Genomic DNA, 17,688 nt, shown 5'->3' on the forward strand with positions numbered 1-17,688 from the left:
TTTATTTGTGGTCTCTTGATATGGATTGCCTTCAGATATATGATGCAACACAAACAAATGACTGGAGATTTCAATGCACACAAAAAAAGCATTGCAGCTTTGTAGTCCATTATGTTATGTTCAATAAATGGGGATTTTAAAAACGTCTTTCTTCCATCACCATAAAACTGACAAAAAAGCATGAAATGTAAAGTGAATTGTTTAGAACTGCCATCACATGGACACGGGGAAGCTGTTAAATCCCACAGATTTATTTTGGGGAAAGAAACAATATAGTGTGCAATACTCACTTATAATCTGGTCTGGCATATCGATGTTGATGACTTGTCACCCAAGAAAGATAGGGTTGAAATCCTTCCAGGAGGTGTAAGCCATATATGTTATAACCATGTGTTTCCCCCTATTGGCAGCAGCTCTAGTGTTAACCCTTATATTTAATAGCACATCCTTCATTACTGACTTCTCAATCGTTAGTATTTTGTTAGGTTCTTCAAGACCGGAGAAGCCGAACATCATTCTGAGGGAGTTGTTAATAAAAGGAAACAAAAGTATTTTAAAAGCGTGATCCACATTTAGTCAATCTTGAATAATAGACCTTGTGAGTACGGTTTTAGGTTTGGCACATTAAGAGAGCCACAGCGAAATGGGTTTTGTTGACAAAATATCATCCAAAGTATCTGGGTATCATTTAGTCACCATTAAAACTCAAAATAATAACCAATTATGATACAATTTTACAAGATGATTAGATCATCAATGAATAGTATATCTTTGAGTGCAAATTGAAAGTAAGACGGGCTTGGTAAAAATAGGAATTATGAAGGACTTCTTAAGGGCTGTGTCCTAAAGCATAGCTGGCATTATCTTGCCATTAGCTTGACTGGGTGCTGCAATGTGAAAATCACTATTTCCCCTGAATTTCTTTTTTGTTTTAGCCCATCCCCACTGTTTGTACCAAATTCTGTTTTTTTTTTAACTTGAAGTCTGCCAAAGGTAGTTTTTTTGTGGAACAGAAAAAGCTAGACAGGCCATTAAGTCTATGAACCTGCTTTTATCTAAGGGTGATTGGGCATTCTCCCTCAAACTTTCTTTATTGATTTTCCAGTACAGAGCATACGTGACCACAGTGCAAAGACTGTAGACCTTTAGCACACTGCAAGAATGCAAATAAAAAACAGTATCTATATTTCAAAGGTCACATAAGCTGGATAAACCAAGAAAATGCAATGTCCCAGTTAGTGCAATAAGCATACATAAGCCATTAACCCATTTAACATCCCCTCTCCCCTCTCCCCAATGACCCAAAACAACAAACCAGCAGGAGTGTAGTTGTGGTTATTTCAAAGGCGCTTGTGGTGGTGGGGCTATCAGGACAGGAGATATATATCTGAGCAAGATCCCTGTGACCATAAGAAGGGAAGCCTATTCATTGAGTGTCGGGTCTGCAAAAGGTGATGCACTCTAGTGCGCATAGGACAGGCAAATAACAGTAGACCAGGGGAAAGAAATTGAACCAAAGGACCCCAAATGCATTCCATTTTTTGCGAGTTTCTAGAAGTAAAATCGGTCATCCTCCCCATGTTCAACGCCTGCCATAGGTGGGCATTCGTACAGTGTCATAAATGAGGCCTCATGCCTGAGCCAGGGCTGTCTTAGCCGATCCCAAATATAACCATAGGATACATTGATCGCTAGAGGTCTGGTGTTTGATGGTCTTGTCACAAAGCCCCAAGACAGCAAACTCCTAAGTGTTCGGAAGAGGGTATCCCAAGACCTCTTTTATCGGGGCTAGTATCTCGGACCAGTATGGCGTAATGATGGTACAATCCCGCCAAACATGTACCCAAGTAACTTACAGCCAGCATAAATAAGGAGCATTTAGGTAGATCTTTTGATGTTTTGTAGCATATAAGTGTCAATCAAAAAAGGACTTTATAGGCAACATACCTTAATGGGGCGGTTCAGGGGCTGGGGGGAGGACTCTGGGGGCGGGGGGGAGCGGGGGGTGCTTCCTAATGTAGTGCTGTGTAGTACTGATTCGGAATACCAGACTGTTTTTGTTATTGTGCTGTTTAAAACAATAAAACTTGTTTATCAAAAAAAAAAAAGGACTTTATATTGTGCATCTCTCAGTCCCACTGAGTGGTTGAATGAAGGTATATCTCACCAAATCCTGCACTATTGCTCTTTAGTGATCGTCACCCCTAGAGTCCACTCCCAAAAGTCTATATGATGAGGTCTTGCTGTGCGAGTGGTGGATATTAGGAGTGAATATGGAAAAGAGATGTCATCCTGTGGCCTACCCACTCTCCATACACATTGTTCTATAGGGGAGAGGTTTTCTATAGGGGGGCGCAAGTCTATTTTCCGGCTGGGGAGCCCAATATTTCAGTTGAGTATAGTGATAGATGTCCATGGCTGGGAGATGGAAGTCTTCAGTGTTCAAAAGTGAGGACGTCCCACCCATGGAATAAATCAGAAGGTCAGGCAAGCCCCCCCCCCCCCCCCCCGTCCCCCCCGCCCCGCCCCCCTGCTACAAGTCACAAGTCAAAAGGTCCTGGAAGAAGAGCGAGTATGAAAGGTGCGTTAAAGTGCATAGGGATGTAAGGAGATGGGAACGTCACCCACCCAGCAGACTGATTGACCTCATCCCAGATTTTAAGGGTAGTTTGGGTCAGGGTGCTTAAGTAAGCCTTAGGTGCCCTATCTGCTTTGGGTTTCCACAGGACGTCCCAAATGCATCTGCCAACCACTGCTCTGTCCATGTGGAGCCAATGTTTATCTGACTCTCTCACTGACCATTTAACTATAACCCTCAACTGAGATGCTTTATAGTTTAGCGCAAAGTAGGGTAGGGCCAACCTCTACCCTCTAGGCAAACTAAACACCTTCTAAGAAAGTCAAGCACTGCGGTCCTGCCAGATCATACAAGTGATCAGGAAACGCAGAGAGGAGAAAAAGTCCCTTTCCAATTAGGGGACCTTGAAAAAGGTACAAAAGTCACAGTAGAATAGTCATTTTTGCTGCGTTAATGTGACCTACCCAACATAAGTAGAGAGGGTCCCAGCACTTAGGATCCGCTTTTAGTTGTTGTATGATGGGAGCATGGTTTGCTTTATGAAGATCATTCACTTTCGAATTAATTTTGATCCCCAGGTATGTCAGCTATTTTTTGGCCCAATGAAAAGGGGGTAGATCTCATTATGGTCTCCATCTCACTAGTGTAAAGTGTTAAATTAAGTAGGAACGATTTGTGGAGATTCCACAGCTTGACCTGTGTGCTAGATGGTAGCAGAGGTAGAATCTCAGTGCTCTTCCACTAGGCTCATACTTCTCCATTGTTCCTGTCTGCCACCCTGACCCCTCCAGATGCCCTCCCAGATCTTCATACCCCACCCACTCATGCATGCTCCAGGAGAGATTTTCCATTTCTTCGCAAGGGTGGATTGTAATTGAGTCCATAATTGTTCCGCAGACTCTTCCATCTAGGCCATCCTATTTTCTAGTCCCTGGCATTTTGTGTCAAGATCCAAGGTTTGGGTATCGACTGAGTCCACATCTTGTTGTAATAAGGTGAGCTTGGCATGAACATCAGTTTTGAAGGTTTCAAAGGAGGCGGCGAGATCCACTTTCAGGACCTCTCATAATTCCTTTTTAAGTTCTTCTAGAGAGGGAAAGAGGTTTTCTTTGGTTAGAGCCATAGTTGTGTCAGAGATGGTGGCGTGGCAGGGGTCCTGAGTCTTAGCTGGTGTAAAGTAGCTTGTCACCCTATTTGATTGTGCTATTTTCAGCGGCACAGGGCCTGTAGGACAGCTTGGAGCCCTGATCACCAAAGCCTAGCGTCAAACGGTACCCCTCTTGGAGCGGTTGCAGCAATCCTATATCGTCTCCTCTACCCAAACGCTATTGTTGGTCAATGACAGTAGAGGTTGAAATCTACTAGCAGGTATGTGGCAGGTACGTGCTGAATTAGGCCCTCCCTGCAGCTTTCTATCTGCCAGCAATAAGAGACTCCAGCTCTGAGTGGGGCTCCAAGGAGACTATCGTGGCTCCACTATAACTTAATGGTGATGGGTGTGCAATGCCGCCCATTTAGGTCTCTGGCCTAGTGTTCAGAATTGCTCTGGTGACCCCAGTGGAGCGCTGTGAGCTGTATTGTATTGCAGTGCTCCTGGCCGTATTGTCACAGATTGCTTAAGAACCCCGAATTTGAATCCAAATCATGCAAAGGTGCCGCAATTCCTGACTTCAGAAATGGGGGGTATTACGAAGGGCTGTGTGCCCCCTCCGCCTGCTCCATGTCATTTATTTACTTAGTGTAATTTTCCTGCACCTGTCGAGGATTAGTGAGGTCCAATGTCCCTATTAGCCACAATAATGAGGTCAGGCATTCTGCAAAAACTTCAGAGCCCCCAATGCCGCACACCTGTAGCTACCTCCTCACCGCAACTGTCAGCTGTCTTCCCAGTGGGGCCCTTGCCCCCAACCAGCGCAACAGATTTTATCGCAGAGTATTGCAATATGATCTTGTGAGCCCATCAGCAGCCACAAGGTGCCCTGCCGCCATGGACTACCATGGGCAGATCGAAGCCCCGATCACTACAGTTGAGCACAATCAGACCCTGCTGTTGCCGGCTTGCTCATGATACCACAGACCTGTCGGGAGCAGCTTATCAGGAGATTTGGGTGCCAGACTCCTTGGTTTAGAAAGGAAGCCTGCAGAGACTTGCGGTTTACAGCCACACAGCCATGATGGTTGGCCACTCATTTCCCGACTTTGAATACTACTTGTGGGCTGATATAGGGAACGGGATGTGGCTTTAGCCATTCCTTTTGCTGGGAATGACCCACCTTCCACATTTTAGATCTGGCTGGGTTCGTCTGCCTCTAGTAGTTTTCTCAGATTCACTGATCCAAATTTTTACAAAAGAGTTTAGGATTATTCAGTGCAATGCTACTGTATGGAAAGCATGTTGTATGTTGTTTCAGAAAATAAAAGTATAACAATCTACCAACTTTATGGAAGTAGGGGGGAAGGAGGGGGTCTTCAGTACCAAATATTTTCCGGGATCAGTTTTGTAATATTTGGACTCATAAGGGCTTAGCTGCAATTATGTCTCAATATGAGAAAAAGGCAATCATTTAGATAATTAGAGGCAGAATATGATCTTTCCATGATTCATTTTTTTAAATATCTACAAATTAGGGATTTTTGATTTAGACTATTCATAGGAAAATCATAATGGATAATAACTCACTGATAGAAATTTAAGGGGTGGTTATGATCCCTCCACTATATGAACCCTCTATCAATTATTTTTGACTACCTTAGACAACAGCCTGAGAACCCTGACCAGACGGTGGATCACAAACTTAAATGCAGAGGTTTGAAAGGAGGTGCCATCTCATTCTATTAATTTGGGTCACGGTATTTTTTGAAGACCAAGTCTTCAACTTCAACATTTTGGGCCCTATTACGATGTCATTAGGAAAGGCTCCGGAAGAGATTCGGCATTGCAGAATCAGATTCTCAACCCTTGTTACATACCGAATCGTACAGGATTCCCAATAAGCGATTACGATGCCCGGAAACTGTTCGAGCAGACCGAATCGGTTCCGAAAGGCATCCGGACAGCCAGAGTCTTTCAGAGCTAATTCGTACAGCTCTATGGACACGGTTTACGGACGAGCGATTACGATGATCGATTCGGACAACCGTTCTGATTTGGTTTGCCCAAGATGAAACGGCTGCCAGAATCTGTCTATCGGGGCCTGATACTGAGGCTTACAAATGTAGCCTGTGGGGGTACCCAAGGGACCCCTCTTCACAACCATGCACAGTGTGGCAGGCATCATTTGGGTGCCTGCCACAGGGTGCAAGGTTTTCCCCAACCAGCCCTTTTTTCAATGGGAGCTGTGTTCTCGTTCAGAACACAGGCTCCCATTGAAGTCAATGCAAGTCCGACCGAAAGATGTTGGGATGCATCGTAATCGGCGTCCGGACTCACAGCACCCGATTCGTTTGGAAACTATTCCGGAACCGATTAGTTCGGGACAGTTTCATAACATCGTAATCGGGTCCTTAAAGGTAATAAGTAAATTGCACCATACCATATTGAAATTGTTCAAATGTAAGAGGAGAATAAAAATCAAATTGTTCTTGCTGAGTTTTAGAAGATGTAAGGGACATAAATATATGTTCTACCTCTACTTAACTGCAAAGGTGCTGAAATGCAATGAAGGAGAAGCTAAAAAGTGTCACACAACTCGACTTTGTACTTTGTATTCAGACAATAATGATAGGCATGGATAAGAACATCTCCGGCCAAGAAGCATTTTTTTTTTTCTGATTGCCATATGCATGTTTATGTATAACAAAGCACTGTATTAGCAATAACCCACCCATGGTTGGAATATTTATGAGTTGGAAGTAGCCTTAGAATAAGGAAAGCCAAGGGAGCAAGATGGAGTTAGCGTGAACTCATGCCACTCAGCCGCTCACATCGATCATCGGCTAGGCGACCTGCGATGCGATGCAGACGCTGACTCAGACTCAGACAGCGAGTAGACTGCAGGCGACCGGTCTTATGCTGCGGATGCCGTAAATTTCAGAGAGGCACACATGGTGTCGGCAGCCGCAAGAGTGTTCTGGGGGCTTCGGACGCTGTTTCTTTGCTGGCTTGTGCGGTACGTTGTGTCACTGGCACCCGTTCCAGCTTCCTTTAACCTCGTGATTCGTCCGCGCGAAAGAATCCTACGGTACCGGTGCCGGATTTGGACCATGACGACCAGGGGCGCTAAAGCAGGAAAAATCAGCAAGACAAGAGCTGCCCTAGCCAGCGCCGACCCCGGAGACACTAGACCAGCGAAAAACCTGCCCAAAGGCAAGCGGGAGGTTAGTGCCAACAAGAAGCTGACAGGGAGGCACGGGGGAGGTGGGGCACAAAAAGATGTAGCGGGATCTCAGCCCTCTATAGCTAAGTTGTTTTCTGGAGCTAAGGGGCCACTTTCTGCTATAGATTCCACGGCTAACCCCACACTTCTTACATTTCCCCCTGAGAGTGCCCTTGAGGGTGAGCCAATCAACCCGGTCTCTCAGCAAGGAATATCCTCATTAAAGGGAAATCCTGTAGGGACGCAATCAGCAGAGATGGGGACTTTGAGTAGACAACATGAAGCAGTGGATAATCTGACAGTGCCTCCTTGCCTACACGCAGATGGAGACGCTGGGAGACCAACCGCACAGGGAAACTTGGCATTTTTAACTCTAGTAGCCCAAAAACCCGAATGTGATCCTGACACCACACCTGGCCTCCCGGAAGACACCTCTAAACCCCCTGCAGCTGGCATCGACAATTACAATTACAACAGGGGCCTTGAAGCCACCTCTGGCCCTCAAGTCCCATGGACACCGGAGCCAGGTGTTGAAAATTTATTCTCTGTGTCGGATGGCTCTGGGACCTCCACAGACGAGGGTGGGTTTAACACAAGCGAAGATAATAGCGAGGAATCACCTACAGACACAGGAACAGTGCAACGCCCTAGGAAGGCAAGAAGCAAGGCTAAAGGACGTAGCCAGCTCAAATGGGACTACTCAGACTCACAGATGTCCTACCCTCTTGACGAGGATGATTCTCATTTACCGCTCTGGGAGAGCGCAAAGAACGCATCAGAAGACACTGTTGAACCCTCTTTAGCATCCATCTCAGCCTCTATAAAAGAATTCCAAGAGGAAGTTCGGGCGGAGAACCGTTCAGCTAAAGGGGCTGCTAAAAAACTACAAGGGGGCATGAGAAAATTGAATAAAACCTGCACTGACATAAGCGACCATGTTACCATGGTTGAAGGCCGCACTGAGAGCTTGGAAACAGAGGTCTCCTCCGTAAAAGACCAAGGAGCCTCCAATGCCTCTTGCCTGCTCGATCTAATGACAAAAATGGAGGAACAGGAAAATCGGCAACGCAGGAATAACCTTCGCTTCCTTGGAATCCCAGAAGGGAAGGAGGGAAAAGATCCTAGACGCTATATAGTGAACCTCCTATAAGAATCCTTTCCTGACCATTCAAGCTGGAACTGGGAACACGAGGTACAGAGAGCACATCATTTCCCTTTCAATCTAAGGCAACGACGCGACGGCAGCAGCTCTTCTGGAGGAAAACCAAGGGCGTTCCTGGTGTACTTTGGAAATTTTCTTATTAGGCAGCTGGTATACGATCAAGCCCGCCCTAACTCTCAGAAGGGGTCCAATGGTGTAACTTTTGTTGCTAAACCTGATTTTTGCCATCAGACAGTAGAGCGAAGATGGCGCCTGCGTCAGCTAATCTCCCCTTTCCAACAGATCGGAGCTCAAGTATATTTAATGAACACTGCCAGACTGAAAGTTATCTTTAATGGGGCTTCTAAAATCTTTTTTCCGAGATAAAGGCTGGTGAATACCTGGGAGAAATCAAGTCGAAAAAGGGTTTGAGCTAAATTGAAGGAGATTATCCCCCTGTCTTTGGGGGCGGGGGGGGGAGGGGGAGTGGAAAAAAAAATGTTTAAAATCTCTGCTCATTCACCTTGCTCCTCCTTTCAGTTTCTTTTTTTTTATCAATATGTGTTCTTTCACCTTGATTAGCTCTCTCAAGAAGGTACCGTGCACCTATCCAATTTTTTGCAAGGTATGAACACCCATAGCCGAAATTCAACATATCGCTTTAAGGCATGACTTAGTGGCGGAGATTCACTCCTGACTACCATCACTCAGGTTTTTCCTGATTGCTCTATGATTGGGGGGGGAGGGTTGGGGAGGGAAGGGAAGGGAAGGGGAGGGTGGCAAATTGTTTTGAGATGGTCGAATTGAGGACACTTTTTTTTGGTACACAGTCACTTGCTAAAACACTTGTTAAAGTAAATAAACACATAAAGTTGAGCGCCTTGAAAGGTATAAAAAATGTTAAGAAAGGGAAACAAACGCACAAAAAAAGAGTACTGGGATGAGGCGTAGGGGTCCTGTCTGAAAGCAGATTACCTTTAAGATCTGCCCGTGTGAAATCGGATTCTCTGGGCAGATGGGTAATCGCAGAGTGCTGCTTGCCCCCCAACTTCTCTTTCGCTTTATGTTCCATCTATGGGAGCAATGCAGACGACCCTGGGATCATTAACTGGACTACGGGAGAACTTGCCCACTGGCCTTCCCCAATCATTATCTGCAGCGACCTTAATATCAACCTACCCTGTAACTGGAAAGCGGACGATAAGTGGACTTATGCTGGTAGGAAGCCTCGAGTATACCAAGCAATAATTAACCTAGTTCAAACTCATGGACTCGGTGATGCTTGAGCTAGCCTAAATTCTACTCTGCCAAGCTATACCTACTTTTCTGCCTCACACCGGTTACAAGCTAGACTAGATTACTTTTTGATCTCATCTTCTCTGCTCCGTGACTGCTCCATAGACATTGCTCCGCGTTTTATGTCGGACCACAACCCGCTTATCTTAAGCATTGGGGGACTTGGGAACTGGAGGGAAGTCCCGAAATGGAGCTTCGAGAAAGCTCTATTACAAGATGAAGGATATCGAACATACATGCAAGCATGGGTCCAGGAATTTCTTGAGTTAAACGTCGGGTCAGCCTTAATTATGACAGTCTGGGACACAATAAAGGCGGGCATCCGGGGAGAGACCCTTAGGTTTTCAATTAGGAAAAACAAGAAAGAAAAAGTATTGATCTGTGAACTCCAGGAAAAGCTGAAAAAGGCAGAGGAAAAACTAATTTGAACAGTTCAAACGGGGGGAAACAGAACCTACCCAAATCGAAGTGACAATCATCAAAGCTGAAATTGGGTCTGTTTTCGCAGAGAAGGTTGCAGCCAAGTGGGATTCGACACGAGAAAAGACCTACAAATGTAGTGAACTTATTGGCCATCACTTGGCTCTTAAAACCAGACAGTAGGTTGCAGCTAGTGAAATACTGTCGATCCAACTTGCAACTGGAGAGGAGTCTAATGACCCGAGCAAAATACAAGGGGGATTCCAAGAGTTCTATTCTAATTTATACTCCGAGGAGAATAGCAGTCCAGCAGATGTAAGAGAGGAGGAGATCGCTAAATATCTAGAAAAAGTTACCTTATTCCAACTTAGCCCGGAAAATCGCGACCAGCTTGAGGATTCTCCGACCTGGGAGGATATCGCCGAAGCCTTAGCCAGCTTACCGGATGGAAAGGTCGCAGAGGTTGATTGTATCCCCGTCGAGTTTTATAAAATGTTTGCCCCCCCCCAAATAAAGTCTATTTTTACCTCTTTGGTAACATCTATCTTCAACGGGGCTTCCCCGCCCGCTTCCTGGTCCAATGCTAAAATCTCTATATTTCCCAAAAAAGATAAATCACTATTAGAAATGGGATCATACAGGCTGATTACGCTCATTAATTGCGACTCGAATTTTTTTTCTAAAATCCTTGCAATTAGACTATCCTCAGTAAATCGAACCCCTGGTGTCAGAATGGCAACACTGGTTCATCCCCAAGAAAGGCACCACCGAACACATTTGGCGGGCCATTTCCTTATTTGACGCAGCCCAGGTAACAGGAGACCCGATGTCGCTAATTTTACTAGATGCTGAAAAAGCGTTCGACCGGGTCTCCTGACAGTTTCTCTGGAGCGTTAAGAGAAGAATGGGTTTCGGACCAAAGTTAACTCAGGCTATTCAAGCTCTTTATCTTAACCCGACAGCCAGTGTATCAATAAATGGGAGGCTAACTAAACAATTCAAAATTTCTTGGGGCACCAGGCAAGGGTGCCCTTGTTCCCCCTTGCTTTTTCCCCTATATATAGACCCCCGATTAAGAAAATAGAGAACAATCCAGCTATCCAGGCAGTAAGCAGATCTTGGCGGGATTCTAAAATCATGGCTTATGCCGATGACCTGGCCGTAGTTACCCTGGAGCCTGAGAGTGTTATTCTAGCTCTGGAGGCTTAAGAATTTGGGAAAATCTCGGGGTACGCACTTAACAAAAATAAAACACAAATTATTCTTAATAAAGAAATTAACTGGGCAGATAGACGGGTTGTCACGAAGACAAAATACTTGGGGATGACAGTGACGGCAAATATAGACGAAATCGTGAGAGAAAATATAATCCCATTGGCTGCTGAAACAAGGAACACTTAATCGGATTAACAATCTGCATCTGACTGTAGTGGGTAGATGCAACGTCAATAAAATGACTTACTTTCTAAAACTACTTTACTTTTTCCAGTCTATCCCACATGAGTTTAATAAAACCATGTTACAAAAATTCCAGCAACTCTTTACACAATTTGTATGGGCTTATTCCCAGCCCAGACGGGCGCTCAAACAACTTTCTCTTCCTAGGGAGAGGGGCGGATGAGCTTTTCTCAATATAGTACTTTATTATTGGGCTTCGGTTTTACAATATAGCGCGGAATTAGTGGGGGAACATACCTTTTCTCCAACTATTGGGCTCCCTTCGCCCTTCCAATTACTACTAGGATAGGAGACTTGTTGCTGTCTCCTGAGACAAACGTCCTTTGGGTATTACAAGAGAGTTAGATTTAAGACTCTGATGAGCACTTTAAAGTTTTTTCTAACGTGCATAGGATTTACGGGCTGGGGAGCCTGAACTACTACTCCCCTATCAATAAGAACTCCAATTTGCCTGCTATTTTTAGGAGGTCTTATCTTCAAGACTGGTATAAAGCCAGCATACTAAAACTGGGCGATTTAATTAATACCGAAGTAACTAAGTCATTTGCTGATCTTAAAAGCAAATATGGACTGCGAGACCAAGACGCTTTCAAGCATGTCGCCATCTGCGATTTTTTTGTCCCAAAAGGCTGGTGGGCCCGCAGGGTTTGCGAAAATAGATCTCATCGACAAATTAAGGGCCTCAGCTCCACCTTGGATTGGCTCTATTTATTCTGCAATGAATAGCCAAACTCCAGATGACCTGCCCAGAATAGCAGACAAATGGCAATCAAAGTTGGAGGTCCCACACAGTACGTTCTATAATGCTTTGAAACTTCTCCAGAGTGATCTGTTGTCGGACAAATTACAGGCGCAATTTTTTAAAACGGTTTTCTTTTTATATATTACTCCTAGCAGAGTCGCAAAATGAGGAACAGGCAAGGGGACGTTGTGTCCTAGGTGTTCGGAGTTTTGTGTAGACGCAGTACACATGTTTGCCACCTGTCCGAAACTTGCTCCACTCCTTGTTAAAATGCAGGACTTCCTTGGGAGGGTTATCTCCCAGGACTCTGAATTGACCCCCACGACTATCCTGTTAGGGATCCAAGACGAGGTCAGCAGAAAGAAGGGTGAGGCACTCATTTTTGTGGCAATGACGGTTTGGAGGATTTGTATAGCCTCGGCATGGTCAGATGCTGATCCTCCTCTGTTTTCCCAATGGCTGGATAGATTAGTCACGACTTGTCATCTTGAGAAGGCTATCTACGCCAAAAAAGGTTGTAAGGGGCAAAGAAAGGGACTAGCTATTTGGGAACCTTTAACTGTTTGGCTTGATCAGACTGGGCCACAGGGTTAATTAACCCATTTAGGCTTCTTATCCTCTTTTTCAACTAAAGGGTTCCTTTCCCTAGTTTGCGCTCATTCCATCATGGTGGTTTAGGATTATGCAACTTTTGTTTTTTGGATTTTATACGAATTTGTTTGGTCTATCCAATGTGTAACCTGTTTTGTTGCTTTCTTGTGTCCTTTATTCTCATTGTCGCACAGGGGGGGTTGGAGGTTTTGATATTGTCTTACCTCTGTAATATTACTTTGAAAATACATTATTTTAAAAAAAAGAAAGTAGCTGTATATTGAAAGTAAGGCTTTTAGGTGTGGCAATGCTCATGTTCACAGGGAGCCCACATTTTGAATGGTTTAAATCTTCATCTGAAGACAGTACTGGCTGGTAGACTGAATGAGTTATTACAAATATCATGATGTATTGCTTAGTTAACATTATGTTCACTTTCAAAATTATGTTATGCACTATAATCAATTGGGAATATTATTTTTTGTACTTTCTTGGCAAGAGGAAAAATTGACCAATGGCAAATTTAAACTTAAAAAAACATTAAATAAAACCGGAAATGAAGGCAAAGTTTCACCAACCAACCCTGGAAGTTAAGGGGATTAATTTCTAGGGAAATGAGCATAAGTAACATGTCATCATTGAAAATGAGGAGAGCCAATGGATGAAGTGGGCTGACCCATTGCCCCAAAGCGCGTGCCGGGGTGGGCAGAAGCAAAATGTCAATGACACTTGACAATAGAGGAAAATAACTGACCAAAAGCCCCTGTATGTATAGATGTGTAGGTATTTTTATTATGTCATTTTTGGGGAAACATGAGGATGGGGTGACAACTAAAGTGGTCTGTAGGCCAGACCAAAAACTGCCAATGGAACCTACTGACCAAAATGTTCAAAACTACATCAAACAGGCAAAATAATGAAATGCCGCTTTTACACACTGAGGCTCAAAGACCTGAGCAGGTATTTCAGTGAGACCAAGAAGTACAACACACCCTACTGAGTTTAAGCCCATGAACATTTTTTCTCAAATAGTTTTCAACAATAATTTGGAAACTGGGTTGTGTTCCCCTATGCTTCTTCAAGTGCAGGTATGGCCATGACTCGCAAGAGTCGGAGGTCACAACCCTGTAGCAGTGTATATGCATTTTTTCCCTCTGAATCTCCCACTGGAGTATTACATGCATTAAGATGAATGTGCCCAAGGCTGGTCCCATGAAGTATGTCACAGTTCATAAGACCCAGAAAGTGAAAAACTGTTTTAGCTCCAGTTATTTGTAGTTTGTCCACCACTTCAAAATTCTAATTAAATCAGAAGTCTAGTGGATCTTACATTGGAGGAGTTTGGATGAAATAATATAGCTATCAAAAAAGATGGTGTGCTAGTAACCAAGTATAAGCTAACAAAGATCACATACCAATAAACAGTAGAATGTCCTCAATCTGGAAACAGTTTTACAAATGGTTAATAAATAAATAAAAACACAAGATGATGGACGGGGTGCTGAAACTTTTCAAACACTCACCCCAAGTCAGAGATCTGGGTTGAATCCATCGTCATTCTTTAGCTCACTTCTCCACCCCAGTTCAGACACAGCTATATGCAAATTAGTCTTGACCCTGTGCCTCATGGGAACAGTCCAACCCGAACTGCCAAGCCATATCTTCCCTGGACCAGAAACAAGCATCTTGGGACCAGTTTTGGAGTAACAACCCATATCAGCCAGGCTAACTTGAATCCAGTGGCAAAGTGAGCAAGGGACCCACTTCTGGGCATACCCTGCCAACTCAGGGCGAACAAAGCAAACACAAGGAGATGATAGACGGAGTGCCGAAACTTTTCAAACACTCACCCCCAGTCACAGATCTGGGTTGAATCCATCATCATTCTTTAGCTCACATCGCCACCCCTGTTCAGACACAGCTATATGCAAATCAGTCTTGACCCTTTGCCTCATGGGAACACTCCAGCCCGAATTGCATTCCCTGGACCGGAAACAAGCATCCTGGGACCGGTTTCGGGGTAACATCCCTCATCAACCAGACTAGCTTGAATCCAGAGGCAAAGTTAGCAAGGGACCCACGTCAGGGCAAGACTGATTTACATATAGTTGTGTCTGAACTGGGGTGGCAAAGTGAGCTAAAAAATGATGATGGATTCAACCCAGATCGGAGACTGGGAGTGAGTGTCTGAAAAGTTCCGCGCACCGTCCATCAGCTCCTTGTGTTTGCTTTAATAAATACATCAAACATTAACCTTGACCAGTAACTGATAATCTTTAAATTATTAAAGAGAAATTTTGTGAGTCTGTGAAAGAGAAAACAATCTGGTTAAACATTAAGCCTCTTACCTTGATAGCAAGTTTCCAATGGTGCAATGGTTTGAGAATTTCAGCATTAAAAGTCCTCCTTAAAGACGTAATTTCAAAATGAAGGACTGTTAAAAAAAATGTTTATATAACTTTACTACACCAGTACATGTTAACTTGGATATCTGTTATAAAGCAGATAGCTAACAACAACAAAAACTTAGACCAGCTTAGTCCCACAACTCCTCTCCACCCCAGTAGCACTTCTGTTAATTCCACTTCAATAATCAAGGTCCACTCAGTTTTGAGATGCCTTTGTCTCTGAAAACAGAACTCTTTGTGTGGATGATACAAGGATAATTAGAGAGACTGTATCATGGCTTGCACTATCAGCCATCCCTGAATTTTAGAATGTGTTAGTTGCTAAGACATAGAAAGAATATGGAACAATAGTGGTGGAAGGGCAAGAACCAGGCACCACTGAGCTTTGTATAATAGTAATCAGAAGATATGTAAAATAATATATAGAATTACAGATCAATTTCCATGAATACAGGAATAGTGTCGTACTTTAGAATTTGGGACCGCGTAGGAGGCAGGGCCCTACCCCTGTCTCTCCCGGTATTAGCGAACCGCGAATGGTTAATGCGGTATGTACAAGTGCTTTGTGTAACGTTTTAGCTATGAATGCACTGTGTATACGCTATTATACATCACTACGTGGGTTCCATTTAAGAGCGGTGGCCATCTTATGGTTGCCCTCACATAGGCTACATAGCATGAAGCCAATACGGGCCTTTTAGAGCACATGTGCCTTTCTTTGACTTTTCTGTGACCTGGGCAGCTTGGCTCCGCTGCCCCAGGTCAGTCCGGTCTCACGAGTTCCCCGTCCTCTGGCCACCTGTGATTAGCATCAGGGCTTGACACACCATAAAGCCTTTTCATCCTACACGAGCCTCCAGCTAATCTCTTTCTCACCTGACTGCTCCTGCTTTATGGCTTGTTTTCCAAACAGGAGATGCTCATGTTTATTGGGGCCTATCGATATCTGATGTGGGATCTGAGCCTTGCTGGGTAAATAATTGCGGGCTGGCTTAACTGGAATGTGGGATGGTCATCATGACTCTGCCTTTTCGTTTGTAATGTATACATGTAATGGCCATATCGTAAACCAAGGAATGTGTGCGTGAAGCAGGATATTTTGTATTTAAGGAGAAGCCCGTTTCTGTGATTTTTAGCAGTCTCCTGAGAACATACATGCTGTTGTACTTCTAGGATACCTGTAATTGCTCTGCAGCCAATAAACTGATCTTTGACTTCACCCAGAAGACTCTGTGTTTCTGTAGGTCTGAAACAGGAAGAACCCGAAGTCATAGGGTGTGTTCCCCTGCACCGCTGGGCTTAAAATTCCCAGTACTTCAGTTGGCGCCCAACGTGGGGCGATTTCAGCGGTACCGGTCCAAGCCAGAGGTTCGTGAGGAGCTTCGTGTGGAAATTCTGGAGGAAGGCCGCCACTTCATCGACCCCTGCATGTCGACGTGGTCCGAAAGTCTTTTCTGCGAGGTTCTCCGCGTCCCGACGGCTACGAAGGACTGCTGCCCTGATTAATCGCCCTGTTTTGGACCCTTGACGATTTTGGTAGAGCGAAACAATCGAGAGAGTCTTCTGGTGACGCCATTGATCATCGATATTCAGTTAAGTATAAGTGGAGCGTCTCCCAGTTTGAATTTGGTATCCTTCGGGATTATTTAGATTTGGAGTTTGCAAACCCCAAAGCCAGAGGACTCGTGTATTCACGAGACTATCGTAATCGATAATCCTTTGAAGTTTGGAACTAGACTAGTGAGCAAAGATGCCTGGTGCAAGTGTATTTGGAAGATTGTTTTGTTTGAGTTGTGGAAGGGATTTCCAGTTAGAGGATTCATGCCCGGTTCCTCCAATTGGAACTCCAACTTATGAGCTTTATGTAAAACATGGCGTGGGCCCCATTGCATATAATGAAGTATGGATCCGATACACCAGAAAATACGGTGTTTTAAAATGGCCCCAAAATGGTAGTTTCGATACAGATATCTTAGATAATTTGGAAGTAAAATTGTTTAAAAAGAAAGCCCGGCCGGCGATGTTTGATTCTTTCCGCCTATGGCGAAAGGAAGCCAAACAGAAGGAAATTAAGCTAGCGAAAAGAAATAAGAGAGACAGAGGTATGTCAGTGATGCAAGCAGCTGTGCAATTTAAAGATCATGAGGAGGAACAAATGAATGAGCAATTGCACAGACAGCGCAAACTAGGGATTGATAAATGTTACCCTGTTTTGTCACCCCTTGTGCAAGCTGAGACAAAAGAGAACGAAAAAGATTCCCTAATGTCCCATTTGTTAAGTTCGCCACCCCCGTATGCGCAAAATGCAACCGCACCTCCACAGCTTGTAAATGTGCAGCCTCCAGTAAATATGCCGCAAGCCTTCCCGCAGCTGCCAGCTCCTCCTCAGCTGGCTCCTATCCCTGCAGTGCAGCCCTCTCAAGGGCCGCCAGTCTTGTTACCTGTTACCCCCGCGCTTCCTGCGACTTTGCCTAGCACGCCAGCGGCTTCCCCTGGCGCTCCTTCTTACACTACCCAGGTACCAGTATCTGAATCTGTTTTTCTTCCCTCTGTCTATCCCCCCGTTTTCGCCTCAACTTCTCCTTCAGCACGACAACGACTAGCTAATGTAGTTACTAGTCTAATGTCGCCTCTCTTTGGGTCATCTAGTGCGACTCCTGCCTTACAGCGTAAGCAATTGCGCAGTCAGCTGCCTGGTCCTGATGAGAAAGAGGTGTTAGATCATCTGGCGCGTAGGT

The 17,688-nt window shown here is 44.5% G+C and overlaps 1 protein-coding gene across 3 annotated transcripts in view; it reads right to left on the reverse strand.

Annotated features, from left to right (window-relative positions):
- The window catches only part of SLC35F5 (solute carrier family 35 member F5), a 405,130-nt gene that overhangs the window by 355,375 nt on the left and 32,067 nt on the right, over window positions 1–17,688 (reverse strand). For all 3 annotated transcript variants that reach the window (XM_085647333.1, XM_085647335.1, XM_085647334.1), the window contains exon 4: window positions 14,891–14,976. In XM_085647333.1, the coding sequence (XP_085503459.1) occupies window positions 14,891–14,937 (47 nt within the window). In that variant the 5' untranslated portion in view covers window positions 14,938–14,976. The remainder of the gene's footprint in view (window positions 1–14,890; window positions 14,977–17,688) is intronic.

This window comes from Triturus cristatus, chromosome 3_2 (assembly GCF_964204655.1).
Source record: "Triturus cristatus chromosome 3_2, aTriCri1.1, whole genome shotgun sequence".
In the NCBI taxonomy this organism is placed as follows: Eukaryota; Metazoa; Chordata; class Amphibia; order Caudata; family Salamandridae; genus Triturus; species Triturus cristatus.